The 20,366-nt window shown below is 37.0% G+C and overlaps 1 protein-coding gene and 1 non-coding gene across 2 annotated transcripts in view; one reads left to right on the top strand and one right to left on the bottom strand.

Annotated features, from left to right (window-relative positions):
* Positions 1-20,366, top strand: part of NPEPPS (aminopeptidase puromycin sensitive) — a 68,250-nt gene that overhangs the window by 28,431 nt on the left and 19,453 nt on the right. The window contains exons 4-13 of the mRNA XM_037033185.1: positions 6,430-6,551; positions 8,747-8,854; positions 10,222-10,422; positions 10,882-10,978; positions 11,092-11,125; positions 11,873-11,987; positions 14,110-14,274; positions 16,076-16,180; positions 16,791-16,851; positions 18,900-19,009. Coding sequence (XP_036889080.1) covers positions 6,430-6,551; positions 8,747-8,854; positions 10,222-10,422; positions 10,882-10,978; positions 11,092-11,125; positions 11,873-11,987; positions 14,110-14,274; positions 16,076-16,180; positions 16,791-16,851; positions 18,900-19,009 — 1,118 coding nt within the window. The remainder of the gene's footprint in view (positions 1-6,429; positions 6,552-8,746; positions 8,855-10,221; positions 10,423-10,881; positions 10,979-11,091; positions 11,126-11,872; positions 11,988-14,109; positions 14,275-16,075; positions 16,181-16,790; positions 16,852-18,899; positions 19,010-20,366) is intronic.
* On the bottom strand, positions 15,466-15,599 carry LOC118978242 (small nucleolar RNA SNORA22). Its single transcript, XR_005064669.1, has one exon. It is a non-coding gene; the product is annotated as a small nucleolar RNA SNORA22 (small nucleolar RNA).

The raw sequence follows: 20,366 nt of genomic DNA, 5'->3' as shown, positions 1-20,366 counted from the left end.
TTTAAAGATGTCCTGGAGGTTCCTAAGCCTCTCCTCATTTTTTTGAATTCTCATTTCTTCATTCCTTTCTGGTGGGATGTTTTGTTCTTCCTTCTGGTCCATTCCATTGATTTGAGTCCCAGTTTCCTTTCCATCACTATTGGTTTCCTGTGCATCTCCCTTCATTTCAATTAGTTTAGCCTTCATATGTTCCTCTAATTTGTGACTATGTTCCTCTAATTTGTGACTATAATCTACCAGTTCTGTGAGCATCCTGATAAATAGTGTCTTGAATTGTGCTTCTGAGAGGCTGGCAATTTCTCGGTCGCTTAGAATTATTGGCTCTGGGACTTTGAATTCTTCTTGCACCATCTTTTGGGCTGTTCGTGCCTGTTCCATAGCAGGATCAGAGCCCTAAAGTGTTCACTAGAACAGGGCAACTAAGTCGCTGGGTTGTGACGCTGTATGTGGGGGCGGGGTCAAAGAGGGACTATGGCGTCCTGTCTGCCACCTGCCGCCACGGCCCTCACCGGTGCCACAGTTGCTGCCGTCACCGGGCCCACGCGTTTCGTCCCACTGCACGCGAGTGTGCCACCGCCGTCAGCCCTCGCCCCCTGGGGCCTGCGTGGTCTGTCTCACTGTGCGCGAATGTGCGCCCTCGGTCTGCCCCGCACCCCAACTGGTTCCGGGCTGCCTGCGCGCCTGGGTCGGGGGCCCTGTCCTGCCCGACCCTGCTCGCTGCTGGCTCCGCTCCTCTTACCGTCCCCGTTGAACGGTTAGATGTAGTCGGACTTCCGTATAATTCAATTTTCTGTCCTTTGGTTGTGTCTTTGTTTCTCCAAATCTTTGTTGTATTCAAACTTGGTTGTGGGAGAAGGCACAGTGTTTCCACCTATGCCTCCATCTTGGTGGAAGTCAAGAGGAAATTATTAAAGACACAAAACAAGAAATTTGTTTGAACTGATAGGACAGGAACCTTCAGTCTGAAAAGGTACAACACTGAGATGGAATAACCCAATAAATGTAAAAAGTCGTACACCAAAGCAAATTTTAAAATGATCAGGGATAAAGTGAGGCTCTCAAACAGTTTCTACCCCATGTGAAGGACTTGGGAGGAATAAGGGAAGGCTAGCAGCTTACCTTCAAAGTTTGGGGTTCGAAATAGCAGTACACTTACTACCATCAAGAACAGTGGAAACTAGACTCTAATGAAGCCGTTCCTCCAAAATTATGAGAATATGGTTTTCAACCTAGAATTCCATGCTTATCCAAACTGAATTTAAGAGAGTACAATACATATATTTTCAGATTTGTAAGGGCAGAAAATATCTAAGTCTTCTTAAAAGATGTAGGAGCCCTGGCTGGTGTAGCTCAGTGCGTTGAGCATGGTTTGCAAACTGAAGGGTCGCTGGTTAGATTCCCAGTCAGGGCACGTGCCTGGTTTGTGGGCCAGGTCCCTGGTAGGGGCCACCTGGCAATCACACATTGATGTTTCTCTCCCTCTCGTTGTCCCTCCCTCCCCTCTCTCTAAAAAATAAATAAAACCTTAAGACTTCCTTTAAAAAAAAAGATGAAGGAGTGGGAGATGTAATTTAACCAAAAACTTCACTTTCAATAGTAAGAAAGAAAGTAATATATAAAATTGAACAATGAAGCGCCGGCTGGTGTGGCTCAGGGGATTGAGTGCCGCCCTGTGAAGTAAAGAGTCACTGGGTCGATTCCCAGTCAGGGCACAATCCTGGGTTGCAGGCCAGGTCCCTGGTGAGTCATGTGTGAGAGGCAACCACACATTGATGTTTCTCTCCCTCCTTTCCCCTTACTATAAAAGTAAATAAATAAAATCTTTTTAAAACAAGTTTTTTAAAAAATTGAACAATGAAGAAATAGCTATATAAACAAGATATTTAGAAATCAGAGTTGCTACTCTGGGCAGTGTTGTGAGGAGTAGGGTACTGTTGGGTGGGAGCCTGCAGGTTATATATGTAAGCCTGTAGTACTGTGAGTTATAAGCTATGATCTATTACTTTGATAGATACAAAATAAAATCTTTAGAAATTTTAAATCTGTATCATTATATACTAACTCTGTGTTCACATTGCAAAAAGATTAAAGTCGGTAGCAAAAGAAACAAAATTGCTTCTCATATTTGGAAAAATTAAATCTCTGAAAATTAATGAGCCAAAGAAGATTGTTATGGAAATTAGAAAATTTTTAGAACTGAGTAATGAAATTATTACATATCAAAACATGTGGGATGGAGGTAAAACATTACTCAGAGTGGATAGATACTTAGCTAAGAATGACTAAAAATTAATTAGCTAAGCATCAGGATAAAAGTTAGACATAAAGAACAGGTAACTTCAAGAAAGTAGAAGAAAGATTTGAAAGCAGAAATTAATGAAATAAAAAATGGAGAGAGAAGCAAAAATATTTAAAAATTGGGGGGTGGGCTGGGATGGGAGTAAAAGAAAACTGTACTTGAACAATAATTAAATAAAAATATTAAAAAGAAAAAATATATATCCATTAAAATATTTAAAAATTAGTTTTTAAAATAGTCCAAGAAGATACTTAAACCTGAGATGTATTAAAAAAAAAAAGATACCATAGATTCAGTTCAGCATTAGGAAATATGACAGTACCATTTATTAAATCAAAGAAGCTAAAGGTGCTGTATTTATTAAAAGAAGCCAGAATGTATTTATTAGAATGTACCGGGTAAGAATAGACAGAAACTTCCTGATGGTGTGTGTGTGTGTGGTATATGCATGTGTATATATGCGTATGTGTACAACGTATGCATGTATCTATTGCATGCTTAATCTGTGCTAGGTACTGGCAGGTGTGCATCACAAATCCTAATTTATTTAAATCCTTTTTAAGATCTAATCTATTCAGTCCACTTGATAGATAAAGAAACTAAGGCACAGAAATGGTTTAAATAACTTAAATAACTTGCCCAAGGTCCGCAGCTAGTAAATGGCAGAGCCTGGATTTATAAACTCAAGCACTGTATAATACATGGACGTGGTTTGAAATTCAAATGCTATGTAGTGAAAATTTGTTTGTCATGATATCCCTGTCTTCATCTCTCAGCTCCACTCCTCAGATGCAATCAGTTTCCTCTATATCCTTTCAAAACTACAGCATGCTTGTATAAGCATTTGTGTACACACTGTTTAAAAACACAGAAGTTAGCATGTCACATGTAATATTCCAGGAACAAGTCAGGAAAATTTGTCACCTTTAGTATACTATAATTTGACAGAGTTTTGGAGATTTTTAGGTAATACAACAATATAAATAAGTAACTGATATAAGTTAGAATTTTAAAAGTATCTTATTTGTAGATGTTCCTTTAGTGAATTATTGAATATCTATAAATATCTGTTTAAAAATCATTAGCTTTCACATTTTCCCAAAATTCTCTCAGACAAAGTTACCCAGTCATTCTTTTAAGAATGAAGTCCTTACTTTCTCAAAATTTTACAGGTTGTACAGTCTATTTTCTGGTACTGGAGTAAATATTGAATATGTATTAGGAGGACACTAGTAACCTTTATGTTTAGCCTCATCAGACTTGATAGCCATGTCAACCGTGATATTGCAAGTAAAACATCTTTTCTGAAATTGGCACCATTGTAGGATGGTGGTTAAGTTACTGTAATCTTTGTAAGATCTAACAACTTCGGAATCAGTGGTTAAGGACCCCGTAGAGTGGCGTTTCTCTGGAGAAACACTAGAAGATACTAACATTTTTAAAGATGATTTATTTATTTATTTTTAGAGAGGGGAAAGGAGGGAGAAAGAGAGGGAAACATCAGTGTATGGTTGCCTCTCGTGTGGCCCCCACTGGGGACCTGGCCTGCAACCCAGGCACATGCCCTGACTAGGAATCGAACCTGCGACCCTTTGGTTCCCAGCCTGCACTCAATCCACTGAGCTACACCAGCCAGGGCAAGATATTAACATTTTGAAGAGTGAAAAAGAGGATCATAAGGAGAGGTGACACAAGGCAAAGACCTTTACTCTTTGTTTGAATAGTTTGTCTTTGATTTTATAACATTTAGTAACTCATTAAATTTTTTAAAAAATATTTCAAGATCTACATCGACTTTTACAACAATTATACTCTCCTAAATGTTAAACAAAATTTTTTGGTGGAAGTCCCAATTTTTCAGTTGTTTAATTTATAAATGAGCTCATTGTATGTTTTTAGAAGGTTACCATCCCAAGTGGACAAATACTGAATATTGAAATATAGAACGTAATTTGAGGAAGCACTGTAAATTAAGTGTGTAAATAGGTACAAAAGTAGATGACCTGGCAATCAGTTCTTCAATGTGGTATAAATTTGATAAGTGAAATTAAGAAGTCCTTTTTTCTTTTGTTCTTGCCCTAAAATTCTACTATATTAATAGTAAATTCTTTGTAATTAGTATTGTACAATGTGACACTAAATTTATAAATGATTTTTGAAAAATTTTTAACTTGTGTTTTGTTTGAATTTCAGGTAATAACCCTTCCCAATACTTTGTATTTTGTTTAGTATGCCACTTTTGGGAGTGGTCACTGTCAATATCTTGTTATGGTTTGATGGCCTTGGAGATTTAAAACCGAGTAAAAGTGTAAGCAGCCTTTCTTATTTAGTTATGAGTTTTATTCCAAATAGGAAAAGTCAAAAGTAGATTTACTGTGGAATATGAGTTGTATGAAAGACACCTGAACACTTAACTTAGTGAAAACAGACACCAATTTTATTTAGGGAATTGTAACATAAGAGAGAGTGGGTTTTTATAATCTATTAGATATTTCTTGTAAATCTGAATGTATCTGCTTTAAAAAATCAGCGAATTCCTAAAGAGAAATGTTGTATTCTTTACAGTGAAGGCTTTACTATCAGCTGCGTGAGAATTCTTTCAGATTCTTTTACTTTGTTCATATTTACTGTCCAGTAATCTACCGTTCTCTTTAAAAGAAAAAAAGTGTTCATTGTCCCCTTCAGACAGAATGCCTGATTTTTAGAAAATAATGTCCATTCAGTTGTGCTTCAATTGAGTTTTGTTTTTGCAGCATGATTATTTTAAGAATGTAGCACTTATGACTTTGGTGCAAAAGTCTGAAATTTTCTCTTGAAATTACTTTCAGAACCTATTTGTGGCATGTAAGAAAACTGTCAGTTTCACTTCATAGACACACTTAGTATTTTGTCTAGAAATGTCTTGCAATTTGTCATTCACTTACTCTGTAGACTTGGAGTCTGTGACTTTTGGGCCTTTCCGAAAAGCAGATTCAGTTTTAGACTGTGAAGATTTGACTTTGTGAACATCCAGGAGCATACGCCAGTGTCATTGTTCCACAGCATTCCAAAACTAACAGTTTCGCACTTGAAGATACAGCGCTTCGGGTCCAACTGGCAGTTGCTCTGCAGGCCTGTGTCTGACTGTTCCAAACCCACACTCCAGATCCTGTTACATGCAGGCGCTGTCAGAGGATCATTTACAAAGACACATTTTTCTGGGGTCTTTGTGACTTGATTTATAAAACGTAGGATGGGATTATTGTTTTGTCGTGCATCTGAATCTAGTAGATGACTACTAGATAATAATTTTTTTCTGTTATGGAAGAAAGTACTATATATACTCACAAAAAGTCCCATTTTGTCTGAATTGATTTTGCTCTTGTATAACAATGGGATATATATTCAGGTTAAATACTCATTTTTATTCATACTTAATTATTGATTAAAATGTATTTTTTAACATCACATTTCAAATGATTGAGGTGATTGAGAGATTTTTTAATGCCATTTTGATGATCAAATCATTGGTATTCCCTGTAGTTCTGCACAAAAGTATGGAATTGGTGTTCCATTTGGATTGAACAGATAGGGTCTCATTTTAGTGACAGAGGTATTGGTGTGAAATTATCAAAAAGTACAAATTTACATGGTAACATTGGCAGGGAGCATGAATTTTGGATTAAATAGGCCTAAATTTTTACCTCATTCCTGCTACTTAACTGTGTGACCTTGGACAAGTTATTAAACTTTTCAGCCTCAGTTTTCTTATCTGTAAAAATGGAGACAATACCTACTTCCAAGTTTATAATGCTTTTAAAGCATAATAGCATGTTATACATTTAGTAATAAATGTTCATTCCTGTTTTTATCTTTCTATATTGGTAATTTGAGACAAAGTTAATAAAGTTAAAGAACTGTCTAAGCAGTTACTCACCCTAAATGTGACTTCAGGGCTTACTTTAAGATCAGTCTGACATATGCTATAATAAAACACTGTATTCTCTCCATTGCCAAGAGGAGTACTTGAGAAAGGAAGAATTGATTTAAACATTGTAAATACCACCCGAATTAGTGTCTTAAGGACATATTTTTGCCAACTTGTACTTAACATTTCCCTAAAAGTGGTCTTTATTTATCTTCAATCACAGGTACAGGAACCTTAAAGATAGATTTTGTTGGAGAGCTGAATGACAAAATGAAAGGTTTCTATAGAAGTAAATATACCACCCCCTCCGGAGAGGTGCGCTATGCTGCTGTCACCCAGTTCGAGGTATGGTATCCTCTTCTGAAGTGCTGCCGTCTTAAATTAGATTCGCTGACGAGGGTCTGTTATTTGTGCCACTGTTTGAGGCTAGATGCCTTTGACCATAATTATATTCATGATTTTAGATTTTTATTTTATATTCAGCCAGTTGTCTTCCGTATGGGAGGGAGGGAATTAGGAGTGTGGGTTAGGGAACGATTTTATATGTATATGTATAGCAGCATAACTACTTATTTAGTAGGAAAAGCCACAGGTGTCAAATGCTAAGAGGATAATTTTAAGAACAGTACACAGTATAAAAGCAATTGAGGTATTGAAAATGTATTACCTGTGTGTGTGTGTGTGTGTGTGTGTGTGTGTGTGTGTGTTTGGAGCTCATCTTCAGGAAAAGCACTTAACAATAGGTGTAGCTTTAGTGTCTGTTCCTCAAATGTGCCTTTGATTGCTGCTATCACTTTGCACTTGGAATATTTTAGAAACCTTTAAATCTTGCTACTCGTGTCGTTCATTTCATTTCCTCTAGTATAAATTCATTTCTGTGCTACTACTGCTCCTAATTCTTTTCTTACACTCTACTTACTTTTCAAACGTATTATTTACTGATAGAATTTATAATTTAATTTTTTTGCAGGTGCAGTAAGCCATCTAACATTTTTCCTCTGAGAAGCCCTTCTTTCAGGAGTGTGTGCTTCCTCTACCTCTATATTTTGTTTCCTCTTTTCCTAACACAATATTGTCATTAGTTCTATTTTTCCTATTTTGTTCTATTTAATTTCTTCCTTTTGTAACTGGACCACTAGATTTTATTTTGCTTTAACAACTGTTCTCTGTTTTTATTTTTGAAGAAAGAATGAGTTCTCTTTAAGTAGGTCAAGTGGTGACCATTTTGTGTGTAGTTCGTAGAAATGCCGTTAAACAGTGCCCTGCTCAGAATTGATAGAGCATCTACTCCTGCCTCGATTCCTGTTGCTACTGTTCCAAATAAAGAATAAAGTACATCAAAGATTCTGAAAATATTTTTAGTTTTGAAATAAAAGCAAGAGAGGCAATCTATCATATTTTCCCAGTTCTGACTTCTTACAGTATACCATTGACCTTCCTATGCTCTGTGTTGTTAACATTATCGATGAAGCTATTAGCATTAAATTTTTCAATGTTTTAGAACACCAATAAAAAAAGATCTAATTAAATAGTAAAAAAATATATATAATTCTAAATTAATGCTATAAATCAGCGATTTTCAACCTTTTTCATCTCATGGCACACATAAACTAATTACTAAAATTCTGCGACACACCAAAAAATATTCTTTTTTGCCAATTTGATTTTGATTCATTCACAATGTACCGCTATTGTGTTGACTGTTGCCATTTTTTAATTTAACAATGTAAGGGAAAAGATGTCAGTGACCCTGACCAAATAGTCAGTATTGCATGTTTTTTGTGTGTGTGTGTTTTAAGAGTTTATTTATTTATTTATTTTTTAGAGGAGGGGAGGGAGGGAGACAGAGAGAGAAACATTGATATGTGATAAAAATGTCAACTGTGGCCCTGGCTTGTGTAGCTCATGAATTGAGCGCAAGCCTGCAAACTAAAGGGTCACTGGTTCAATTTCCAGTTAGGGCACATGCTTGGGTTGCGGGCCAGGTCCCTAGTGGACAGTTTTGTGGGGGAGGTGGCTCATGAGAGGCAAACACACGTTGGTATTTCTCTCCCTCTCTTTCTTTTTCCATTCTTCTCTCACTAAAAATAAATAAATAAAATCTTTAAAAAAATAAAAACATTGACCGGGGGCCTGGCCTGCAACCCAGGCATGTGCCCTCACTAAGGATTGAACCAGCAACCTTTCAGTTTGCAGGCTGGTGCTCAATCCACTGAGCCACACCAGCCAGGGCTTATTGCATGTTTTAAAAATTCTCGTGACACACCAGTTGAAATCATTGCTGTAAATTGTAAATCTATAGCAAACCTAGTTCCTTACTATGCGGCACTGATAGTAAGCCTTGTGTTTCTTTGTAGTCAGTGCCTAGCTTGTTGCCTGGCACTGAGTAGAAAGTAAATATTTGAATGAGAAAGTGAATGATAGAAATTAATATGGAGAGAGAGATTACAGTTACTTTGTGAAATGGTCTGTTAAATTAATTCAGTGATTTGTTCATTTGTTTATTTATTTATTTATTTATTTATTTATTTATTTTTGAGGCTACTGATGCTCGGAGGGCTTTTCCTTGCTGGGACGAGCCTGCCATCAAAGCCACTTTTGATATCTCATTGGTTGTTCCTAAAGACAGAGTAGCTTTATCAAACATGGTATGTATGTATACGTAAGTATGTTGAAATTTTTAATAAGCTTTTAGCATATTTAGTTTACTGGTTAGATGGGTTAGCATGAAACCTCCTAATATAGTGCTTGTTACATAATAGGAACACAAATGTTAGTTTTCTTTATTTCCAGTAAGCCTTTTTTCTTAATTGCTTTATTTGGAGAGTTTCCCACATCATGGAAGAAATTCCTTGTAAGCTGTATCAACATGATTATCTACTTCTTTTAATTTAGAAACCTAAATAAGTGTTGAACTTAATAAATATTACCTGAAAGAAAAAATTGACTTCCTTTTTTTATCTATTGAGGTGACATTGGTTTATAAAATTATACTGGTTTCAGGTGTACAGTTCTGTAATTGGTCATCTGTATTTTGTATCGTGTTTACCATCCCCAAATCTGATATTCTTATTAAATACTAAAAGATACAACCACATAATGAAGTATATTTAGGTTTTTGGCCAATTGCATTTTTGAAATGTGCTTCCTTCACTGATGTCATTGATCTCATTCGTAAATAGAGTAAGCATGCACCACTTGAAGTGTGTTGTCTAGGACTGCTTTAACACACAGTGGAGCCTGGAGCTTATAATATGAATCTGGGGAACTTGGAAAAGCCTGCTGCACTTGAAAGTAACTGGCTTTTGCCTCCTTTATTGGGAGAAAGAATTCCATAGATAGAATGCCGCTCTCTTTTCAAATATTATTAGAGAGGAGGCTAATATCTATCTATAACTAAAATACTCATTTACAATTTAGTATGAGTTTTATCAGGTCTGTTCTTAAATAAGTCTTCTTGGAAGAAAGACTAGAAAGATCCTGTGGCAACTGAGAGCCTGGATAGGAAGAAGAGGGAGAACAGCAAAGGGGATCAGGGATGCCAAGGGGAAGTGGAGGCTTCTGCACCAATGTGTTCGGAGCCAGTCTTGGTACAGAGAATGCTCCAAATCAGAAATCTGTGCCCTTTAAAATGTAGATTCCACAATTACATTTTCTTTTTATTAGTAATTATTGTCTCCTGTCTTTATTTCACTTAAAAATATTGAGGTCTATCTTAAAATATCCCAGTGCCTGGCATATAATAGGTATTTCAGAAAACTTACTTCTTTTTACTCACAAATCTTTGGTAGTATTAATGCCTTAGTCCTGAACTTCTTAGTGTGAATGGTTGATCAAATCACTTTCCTTCTTAATAGGAAAGATCTTGCCAACATGAAAATACTGGATGAATTGGGGTAGATAAGTTCTAGAAAGGGGGAAGGAGAAGCAACAAAGCCTCCAGTCTGGGGCTAGTGTTTGCTCTGTATTTATTGTAAATCTGTTTAAATTTTTCCTTTGTTTGTTTGTTTTGAAGAATGTAATTGATCGGAAACCATCCCCTGATGATGAAAATGTAGTGGAAGTGAAGTTCGCCCGCACACCTGTCATGTCTACGTATCTGGTGGCATTTGTTGTGGGTGAATATGACTTTGTAGAAACAAGGTCAAAAGATGGTGTGTGTGTCCGTGTTTACACCCCTGTTGGCAAAGCAGAGCAAGGAAAATTTGCGTTAGAGGTAAATGTACTTGAAGAGGATTGTTCCAACAGTCCATAAATACAGGTTGGGGAATTTACATTTCTGATCAATTATTAGTACAATTACTTAAAAGTTAATTTGAAATTTGTTATGCTACTTTTGGTTTCATTTGTAATAGAATTTTAGGACTACCAGCCTTGGTGTTGCGCTAACATTTTATGAAATAATGATTGAGAAAATATTAGAGTAGAATTTATTTACCCAGAGAGTGAGTGGGGAAATCTGTAATTATATTTTTCATACCGAGCTATAAGTAGATTAAAGTTTGGCCAACATATACAAAGTTTGGGACTAAGGGAGTCTTTGGAGGTAGGGCTCCTCGGGGTTGGTTTCTAGTAACTTGAGATACTTTGGCTTGCAACAGGATTCCTTTGTGGATTTCTATATGAATGATAATAAAATACTTATCAGGTTGTTCTTTTGTTTATACTTTTATAGGTTGCTGCTAAAACCCTGCCTTTTTATAAGGACTACTTCAATGTTCCTTATCCTCTACCTAAAATTGATCTCATTGCTATTGCAGACTTTGCAGCTGGTAAAGTAAATTTCATTTTATTGATGAATTGTAATAACTTTTTTTGAATTTTGTGATTTTTGAGGAAGAAGTGTGTATATATATCAATAAATGTTTATATTTATTTTATGAAGGTGCCATGGAGAACTGGGGCCTTGTTACTTATAGGTATGTTAATGATGCATTACCCTGCCTTATCTTTTCAATCACTGATTTCATAAGAGCTTCACTTCTAATCACAGTTGAGTATCTTCTGCTTTATGATGTACCTAAATTTTCCTACCTCCCCTCACTGCTGTGCATAGTTCAGGAATGCAGATGAACACACTCTGGTGCTGTACTGACTGAGAGTGTAAGACTTTAAAGTGAGCATCTGGCATTAGTAACATTTTTAGATACATTTTTGGCTCAGTTTCTCATTTTGGTGCCTTCTCTTCCTCCCAGTAGTTACATAGTTATTTATCCAGTGTGAAAAACCTTCCCTGATTTAATATTTTCTAGCCAAGGTTTTGCATGTCTGTCACCACAATATAAACATGTGGGCTGTATAATTTTTGAAGCAGGGTCTGTAAACAGGTTTTTGCCTTCTACTTTCAGTTGCCTTCTGCGATGAGCTAAGTTTTAGACAACCTGCTCAGTGTTCTTTTTGGGACTGTGGAATGCATCTTCCCCCAACGTGGCACTCCTGTCACAACGTGGCACTCCTGTAAACTTGGGTCACAATTTTATCTTCTGTTGTATGCATTCTCCTGACGTAGTCTTGAATCTTCTGGGACTTTTTTGATCCTGTATATTCTAAGGAAATGACATCTCTAAAGCCTAACCTGAGCATCTTATTTACTGTTTGAATCTCCCTCCCCAACTTGTACATGCTTTTATTGCAATACTTTTATTGTTTAATTTTTTTTAACACAGGGAGACAGCATTGCTTATTGATTCAAAAAACTCCTGCTCTTCATCACGCCAGTGGGTTGCTCTGGTTGTGGGACATGAACTCGCCCATCAATGGTTTGGAAATCTTGTTACTATGGTATTTAATATTTTTAAGTGCTCAAATATATTTATCTCCATTCTGCTGCACATTATTTTGGCTACATAGTTTTTCAGGGTTGCCTGGAACATTGTGCCAAAGAAAAGTGAACGATAGAAAAACTTTATTTCAAAAAGTCCACATTGAAAAGTGTTTATCATAATCTCTGTGTTGATCAAGAGTATGTGGACAGTCTTTTTTAAAATATTTTATTTCTTTTTATTTACTTATTTTTTAGAGAGAGGGAAGGGAAGGAGAGAGGGAGAGAAACATCAATTTGTGGTTGCCTTTCACATGGCCCCCATTGGGGACCTGGCCCACAACCCAGGCATATGCCCTGACCAGGAACCGAACCGCAACCCTTTGGTTCACAGCCTGTGCTCAATCCACTGAACTACACCAGCCAGGGCTGGACAGTCTTTTTTCAACAGAAAGTACTTCCTCAACTGTTCTAGAATTTGCCTGCTAGTAGGGGAAGTCACGATACTGATGTGGGTGAGAGAATGAGATTCCTCTTAGGTGAAGAGATTCCGTGCAGTGAGATTCCAGGTCAACTGTAGTTTCCTAAGTCTTTTTTATTATGTAGTTCACTAGCTGAAAAGTAGCCTGGTAAATAATACACTGATATTTGATTAGGTTGAAATGTTTTTAGGGGTCAGGTTTTTTTTATTGCCTGAAATGTCATGTTGCAATTTGACAGAAATGAAAGCAAAGAAACTGCAGAAGTGCTTTAAAGTTTAATAAAATTTTTATTGTCCCATTGAAATCCTTTAAGCCCTGACTAGTGTGGCTTCGTTGGGTGTAGTTGAGATCATATGTCACAGAAATAAAGCAAGAAAGTAAGGTGTGTAGCAGCTGTGACATGTTTGAGAGAGTTTGTACAGGAAGGCAGCCCTTGAAAGCACATGCTTCTCTTTTGCTTTGGATGTTTAACATTTTACTTAGGGGTAGAAAAATTTTTTGAAATATAATTTTATGTGGAATTAAGTATTCTAGTACCTGTATTCAGATATGTACAGAAATGTTCTCTTCTACCTAATGCCTCAAGTTTGTTGCTACTAAACAATTTTTTTTTGCTTAGCTTTCAGTGGACTTTATTTTTTATGATTTTATTTTGAAATTAGCAGTAATAACTGTTAGTAGGGGAAATGTATGTACTATTATATTGCTTTAAAAAAACTTTTTAGTTAGTAGAAGCCAATGATTTTATTAACTAAAATTCAGGGGCTTAGAGACAGGTTGGAGAATGACTGGCTTTGAACCAGCTATCTTCTGGAGGTTACTAGTGCACAAAGCACTTGGTCAGATAGCCATTTATTACTTAATATTGGAAATTCTTTATCTGTTCAGAATTTTAAAATGCCTTTTTGTTTTCTACCACTGCATTAGTCCTTTAGCATTTACCTTGGGGTTCATATATTGCTTTCTTTTTATAAGAGATATAATCAGCTTTAATGAAAATAATTTTGAAATCTTTTCGTAAAAAGCTGGGGTTTTTTTAGTTGATTCTATCTGTGACCCATTACAATTTTTGTCCACTCCACTATTAATTCTGAAATACCGTTCATTACTGAACTACCTACTGCTGTGGCACTTCTGTTTGTTTCACCAGACCCCTACATTAGCAGTACCGCTTTTCCAGGTATCTGATTTCTCTGACGTTGTAGAAATAGCTGCCAGTTTTCCTTGCTTGGTCCTTGTAGCTTTGTAACTTGGGTTTTTGTTTGTTTGTTTGTTTAAGAGAAATCTTTATTAAACTAAATTTTATATGACAATATAGGAAATAACATAGGGGGAAAAGCCTACATTTACCCACTGTCTTCCCCTTTTCCATATGAGGGCTTCCCCACCACTCTCCCCTCCTTCCTCCTTTTCTCCCTCTGGTAGTAAAATGTTACTTCTTAATGTTTTGAAATGTTCCTGGGGCATAATGCTAATATCACTGGCCTTGCTTGGAATCTCTTCTGTATCTCTTTTGTTCAGAGATGTGTTATTTACTAATTGTTTAGAATTTTAGTTCATTGAGTTGTATGTTTTAGGGTAATGATGGAAGGGATAGGTGAATTTTTCAAATTAGTGGAATGACAAGCATTTTTTTTTTACTTATTTCTCTCTTTTTTAGGAATGGTGGACGCATCTTTGGTTAAATGAAGGCTTTGCATCCTGGATTGAATATCTGTGTGTAGATCACTGCTTCCCGGAGTATGATATCTGGACTCAGTTTGTTTCTGCTGATTATACCCGAGCCCAGGAGCTTGATGCCTTAGATAACAGCCATCCTATTGAAGTGAGCCGCACCCTCCACCATTTGCTCTCATTTTTTTAAAAATTTTATTTATTTATTTTTTAGAGGGGAAGGAGAGAGGGAGAGAAACATCAATGTATGGTTGCCTTTTGTGCCTCCCATGCTGGTAGTTAGCCTGCAAGGAACCGGCCTGCAACTACGCCAGCCAGGGCCTCATTTTTAAAGAAATAATTTGTCATAGAGATATTGTTCTTAGGATTCTGAAAATTGCATGAGCAATTGCACCTGTTTTTATGGTTTATATTTCCAGTCTTGAAAATCTAGCATGACTGGTCTGATTATGTTTTTCTCCTGAGATAGGCAGTATAAAATTTGATCTTTGTTGAGGCAAGTACTGTCTACCCATAGCATTCACTAAATGCATTTTTATTGAATAGAACCATACCTGTTGGGTAATATGCATAGGGGAACATTATCATTCCATTGTTTGCTTCATAGAAAATTCTGAACATGTTCTTTTATCTGTTTTTTTTTAAGATTTTATTTATTTATCTTTAGAGGGGAAGGGAAGGAGAGAAGGAGAGAAATATCAATGTATGGTTGCCTCTCGTGAGTCCCCTGCTGGGAACTGGCCTGCAACCCAGGCATGTGCCCTGACTGGGGATCGAACTGTGATCGTGTGGTTTGCAGGCCGTGCTCAATCCACTGAGCTACAGCAGCCAAGGCCTGTTTTTATATATATATTTTTAATTCTTTCTACTTAGCTTATTGTTATTTCAGTTAGTTTATATATATATAAATTTCGCCTCCAGAAAACTAAGATTTGTAGTCTACCTTGACATATTTAACCAAGGTCCTATATAATTGTAAGCCATTACAAGTGGTGCAAGAAAGCACATGTTTTCCATTCCTGCCTTCCCCACCCCCACTCACCCACCACCAGCACTACACAGATCTGTAGTGACTTGCCTCCCAGCAAAACAGCCAAGACTGGACCCTAAGAGATTACTGTGTTCCACTTCATTAATGTTCCCATACTCTTTTTAAGGATCATCATCATGCATTATGAGTGAACCAAAGGCGGAAGAGTACCTTCCTAGTTAGAAGCGTTTTACTAGGAAGTTTTTTTAAGATTTTATTTATTTATTTTTAAAGATTTTATTTATTTTTTCAGGGCAGTTTGCTTTTTATTTTTATTTTTTTCATTTTTTTTCAATTTTTTTCTTTTCAATATAATGTGCTGACTTTCTGAATACATTTAAAAGGATAGATAGTCCTTTCAATGCAGAGGAAAAGGACAGACATTTCTCTAGCACAGAGTCAAATCCAAGGGAACTATAAAGCACACTTGGATGTTCACTGTGCCACAGTTTACTTTTTAGAGAGAGGAGAAAGGAAAGAGAAAGAGAAACATCAATGTGTGAGAGAGATATCGATTGGTTGCCCCTTCACACCCCCAAATGGGGGGCCTGTTCTGCAACTTAGGCACATACCTTAACTGCGAATTGAACCAGCAACCCTTTGTTTCAGAGGCAGGCACTCAATTCACTGAGCCACACCAGCCAGGGCTTACTTATTTATTTTTAGAGAGAGGAAGGGGATGGAGAAAGGGAGAGAAACATCAATGTGCAAGAGAAACATTGGTTGGTTGCCTCTTACACACCCCCAACCGGGAGCCTGGCCTGAAACCCAAGCATGATCAAATTAGTGACCTTTAGATTTGTGAATGACTCCCAACCCACCAAGCCACAGCAGTCAGCAGGGTAGAAAGCTTTGTGTGTGTGTAGTCAGTATTACAGAATGTCTGCTCCCTCTCACAACCTTTTATCACACTGTCTTCCAGGTCAGTGTGGGACATCCTTCTGAAGTTGATGAGATATTTGACGCCATATCATACAGCAAAGGTGCATCTGTCATCCGAATGCTCCATGACTACATTGGGGATAAGGTAAAAAAAGCAGTTTTAAGTCTTCCATTCTTTTATGGTAAAAATCATAAAATTTTGCATGGAAGATTGTCAGATTTTATTTAAATTAAGTTCCTGAGTAATTTTTTCTACAATCTAAAAAATATTACAGTGCTCTGGCTTATCTTTATTCTTTTTTTTTAAAGATTTTATTTATTTATCTTTAGAGGGGAAGGGAAGGAGAGAGGGAGAGAAGCATCAATATATGGTTGCCTCTGGTGCATCCTCTGCTGGGAACTGGCCTGCAACCCAGGCATGTGCCCTGACTGGGAATTGAACTGTGGTTGTTTGGTTCGCAGGCTCACGCTCAATCCACTGAGCTACACCAGCCAGGGCTTTATTCTCTTTTTAATATTGACTTGTGTGATCTCTTAGATGAATGATGTACAGATATGTTTGGGAGTGAGCAGAAGGCTGGTATAAAACTTAAAAGTAGAAGGCACAGTATGCATTCTTAAAGGTAGCAGACATGTATTTTAGTTACTCTGATACTGAAGAATTTGAGTAAAGTAACATTTGAGTATTAATATGTAAATGTACTATAAATTCTGAGGTCTGACCCTCCTGGATTTAAAAACTTGTGTTTTCTCAGGACTTTAAGAAAGGAATGAACATGTATTTAACCAAGTTCCAGCAGAAGAATGCTGCCACAGGTAATCTTTAATAGCTTGGGATAGAAATGGAAGGGGTTGGCATGGTATGGAGAGGGGGACATTTCATTTTTTTCTGTTTAATTTTCTTTGTGATGGATGGGAAATAAAGTTGACTTATTTGATGCCATTTGTTAAATCGGGCCCATTATCCTTTTTGTCATCCTGCCGTCATCTGCTTTCCATGGCTCCGTGTTTCGCCACCTAAAGAGTCTGACAGTTCTGTTTGTTACACCGGAGCTTGTTCTTTTTGGTGATTTGTTGGTTTTATGGCCCTAAATTAATTATTGGCCATTAAAATAGCTGCAAGTTAACTATTTTTAGAAGTGAACTGTGGAACTGCAGAGTTTCAATAAAGTCAAGTCTTAAAATTTTTAGCATATGATGTGCTGTAGTTTATTCACTATTGTAGTCAAAAGAATGAATTGGATATGAAAAAGAGCCAGAGTCATTGTTTTAAGTTCTTTTAGTGAACAGAAATAGTTTTAAAAAAACAAGATGTATGTAATGTCATTAGTTTCTAATAGAATGACAAGTTCGGAGTCCTGGCCATAGGCTGTTCTGTTTGTGACCTGTGATTTAAAAATACAGTATCTCCTAAGTACCCCTCCCCCCATAAATTTCCAATTTAGTTTATGAAGTAGACATTTTGTCCCTTAAACAAGGGCTATAGAAAAATGTGCTCTTACAAGTTCTGTGAGTCCTTGGCATTCCTGGCCAGGCATACCTTGTTTCTGCGTTTCACAGACACTGCGTTTTTTACAAGTTGGAGGTTTACAGCAGCGCTGCATTGAGCAGGTCTGTCAGTGCCATTTTACGAATAGGCTCAGGTGCTGGCTAATATTTTTAGCAATAAAGTATTTTTTAACTGAGGTGTGTACATTTTTAGACATAATGCTATTTCACACTTTATAGTATATTTTAAACATTTTATATGCTTAAACAATAAACAATAAATTTGTGACTCCACCTTATTGAGATATTTGCTTTATTGTGGTGGTCTGGAACAGAACCTGCAATATCTCCAAGGTATATCTGTATATAGTATATGAGGAAATAACCTTGTGCTTATTTTTAAAATATTTTATTGATTATGCCCTCATGCTTCTTAAACTGTTATGGACATACAGTCACATGGGGTCTATTAAAATGTTTCTAATTCAGTAGGTCTAGGATGAGGCCTGAAGCCTCAAGCGAAGCCACTGCTGCAAGTTCATAGGCCACATTTGAAAGCAGGGCCTACCATGTAACTAGTTTTGGTTTGTTTTCTGGTTTATGAAAGATAATTGGCAGTTCAGATACACTTGAGTTATCATCCTTCATTTTTATACAGTGTCCTCTCCTCTTTCTCTTCTGACTGTGTTTACCTGAATTCATGCCTTCATGATCTCTTCACGGAACTCTGCAGTTGCCTCTTAACTCACTGCTTACCTCCCCCACTCTCTTCAGTTTCATCTCTCATTCTGAGGCTAGCAAGGGTTTTTTTCTTAAGTGAATATCTGAATGCATCACCCTACTGATTAAAATACTTGGGGTGCCACATTTCCTTCACGATAAAGTCAGTACCTCTTTGTAAGCCATACAGGTCTGTAGCAGCTCGGCCCTGCCTACTTTTATAGCCTCATTGCCCACTACTCCCACGCATGTATCCTCTGTCTTCAGCTTTTCATGTCTCTGTTAGTGATGGTATAATGACTTTATGTTAGTGAATGATTGTTTAGCAGTGATCTTGAATATGTTTCCATTTGTTGGTTTCTGTTTGCTCTTGTTCAGACCCACCTTGTTTGTCTTTTGTTTATTGTAATTTTTAATGAATTGGAACAATTAATTACATCTTAGACTATAAGACCAGTTTTTGTAAAAAGTTAACTTACTGGGAGGCAAGGAGGACATTTGCCAACTGATTGTTTCCTGAATGTGAAAGAACCAAAGAGTTGGTCAGCAACACAGTATCAAGAGTTATATAAAATCTGTTTATTTGCTTGCTTGTTTGTTTTAGGAAAATAAAGATGTAAATATTTATATTTTCATTGTTTGCGTTTATCTCCTAGAGGATCTCTGGGAAAGTTTAGAAAGTGCTAGTGGTAAACCTATAGCTGCAGTGATGAATACCTGGACCAAACAAATGGGATTTCCCCTCATTTATGTGGAAGCAGAACAGGTAAACTTATAAAAAGTCCCTCAATTTGTCTGATGTTGTATTAAATGGAATTCAGTCAGTGGTATCAGATTCACTTTTCTGTACTTTAAGAATTCTGGGTGACATTTAAACCAGCCCTGTGCTGTCAAAATGCACCCAAATTCACATGGGACATTACAGTGTAAGTTAACCTTCCAAAGCCATACCTTACGCCTAAGCACGATTGTATTTTATATTGAAGTACACACATTGGAGGACCTCTCTGCCAGACTGCAGCAGACATTCGAAAAGGCAGTTCAGGGAGTGCAGTCAGTCACATTTGGTGGAAAAAGAGTATCAGTACATTTAGTGACTGACCACTATGACCATTCTGTTTCTTTCCAGTCTTCTTTCTCCATTTTGAACTAGTCTTTCATAAGAGTTACCTGATCATACTTGACGTTGACATTCTATATAGACAAGTAGTTTTCATTTTATCTTACTGTTTTAAGAATTAATAGCATACAAAGATAATTGTTCCTTTCACCTATGGGGATTTTATTCCCTCAAAAACTATGGACACCTCAAAACTATTAAACTATTTAATAATTACACAAAAAGCTATTAGGCCTTTTTTTTCAAGCAGAACACAGAGAACAGAGGCCTCTTAATATTCTACTTCCTCCCAATATTATTGAGATTCAATTAACTTTATATCAAACTATATTCAAAGATTTATTTACTTTTGTTGTTTTTTGTTTTCACTATAAGCATAGCCAAATTCATTCTCCTTTTTTATTATAATAAAAACCCTCTCTATGACTCTTAATTCGTTTAAACATAGAGATCTGTAACAAAATATTTTGATTATTTTTTAAAAGATTTTATTTATTTATTTTTAGAGAGAGGGGAAGGGAGGAAGAGAAGGACAGAAACATCAATGTGTGGTTGTCTCTCGCAGGTCCCCTACTGGGGACCTGGTTTGCAACCCAGGTGTGTGCCTTGACTGGGAATCCAACCCGCAACACTTTGCTTCACAGGATGGCGCTCAATCCAGAGCCACATCAGCCAGGGTTATTTTTTTTTTAATTTTATTTATTTATCCTTAGAGGGGAAGGGAAGGAGAGAGGGAGAGAAATATCGATGCATGGCCGCCTCCCGTGAGTCCCCCGCCGGGAACCGGCCCGCAACCCAGGCACGTGCCCCGACCGGGAATCGAACCGCCATCGTGTGGTTCGCAGGCCCGCGCTCAATCCACTGAGCCACACCAGCCAGGGCCAGCCAGGGTTATTTTGATTATTTTTTTTAAGATTTTAATTATTTATTTTCAGATAGAGGGGAGGGGCAGAAGAAAGAGAGGGAGAGGAACATCAGTGTGTGGTTGTCTCTCATGTGTCCC

The sequence above is a fragment of the Sturnira hondurensis genome, unplaced genomic scaffold (genome assembly GCF_014824575.4).
Source record: "Sturnira hondurensis isolate 20B ecotype Veracruz unplaced genomic scaffold, ASM1482457v3 Scaffold0021632, whole genome shotgun sequence".
NCBI classification, from domain to species: domain Eukaryota; kingdom Metazoa; phylum Chordata; class Mammalia; order Chiroptera; family Phyllostomidae; genus Sturnira; species Sturnira hondurensis.
Note: the sequence above shows the minus strand (reverse complement) of the source record. Positions and strands in the feature narration are given on the sequence as shown.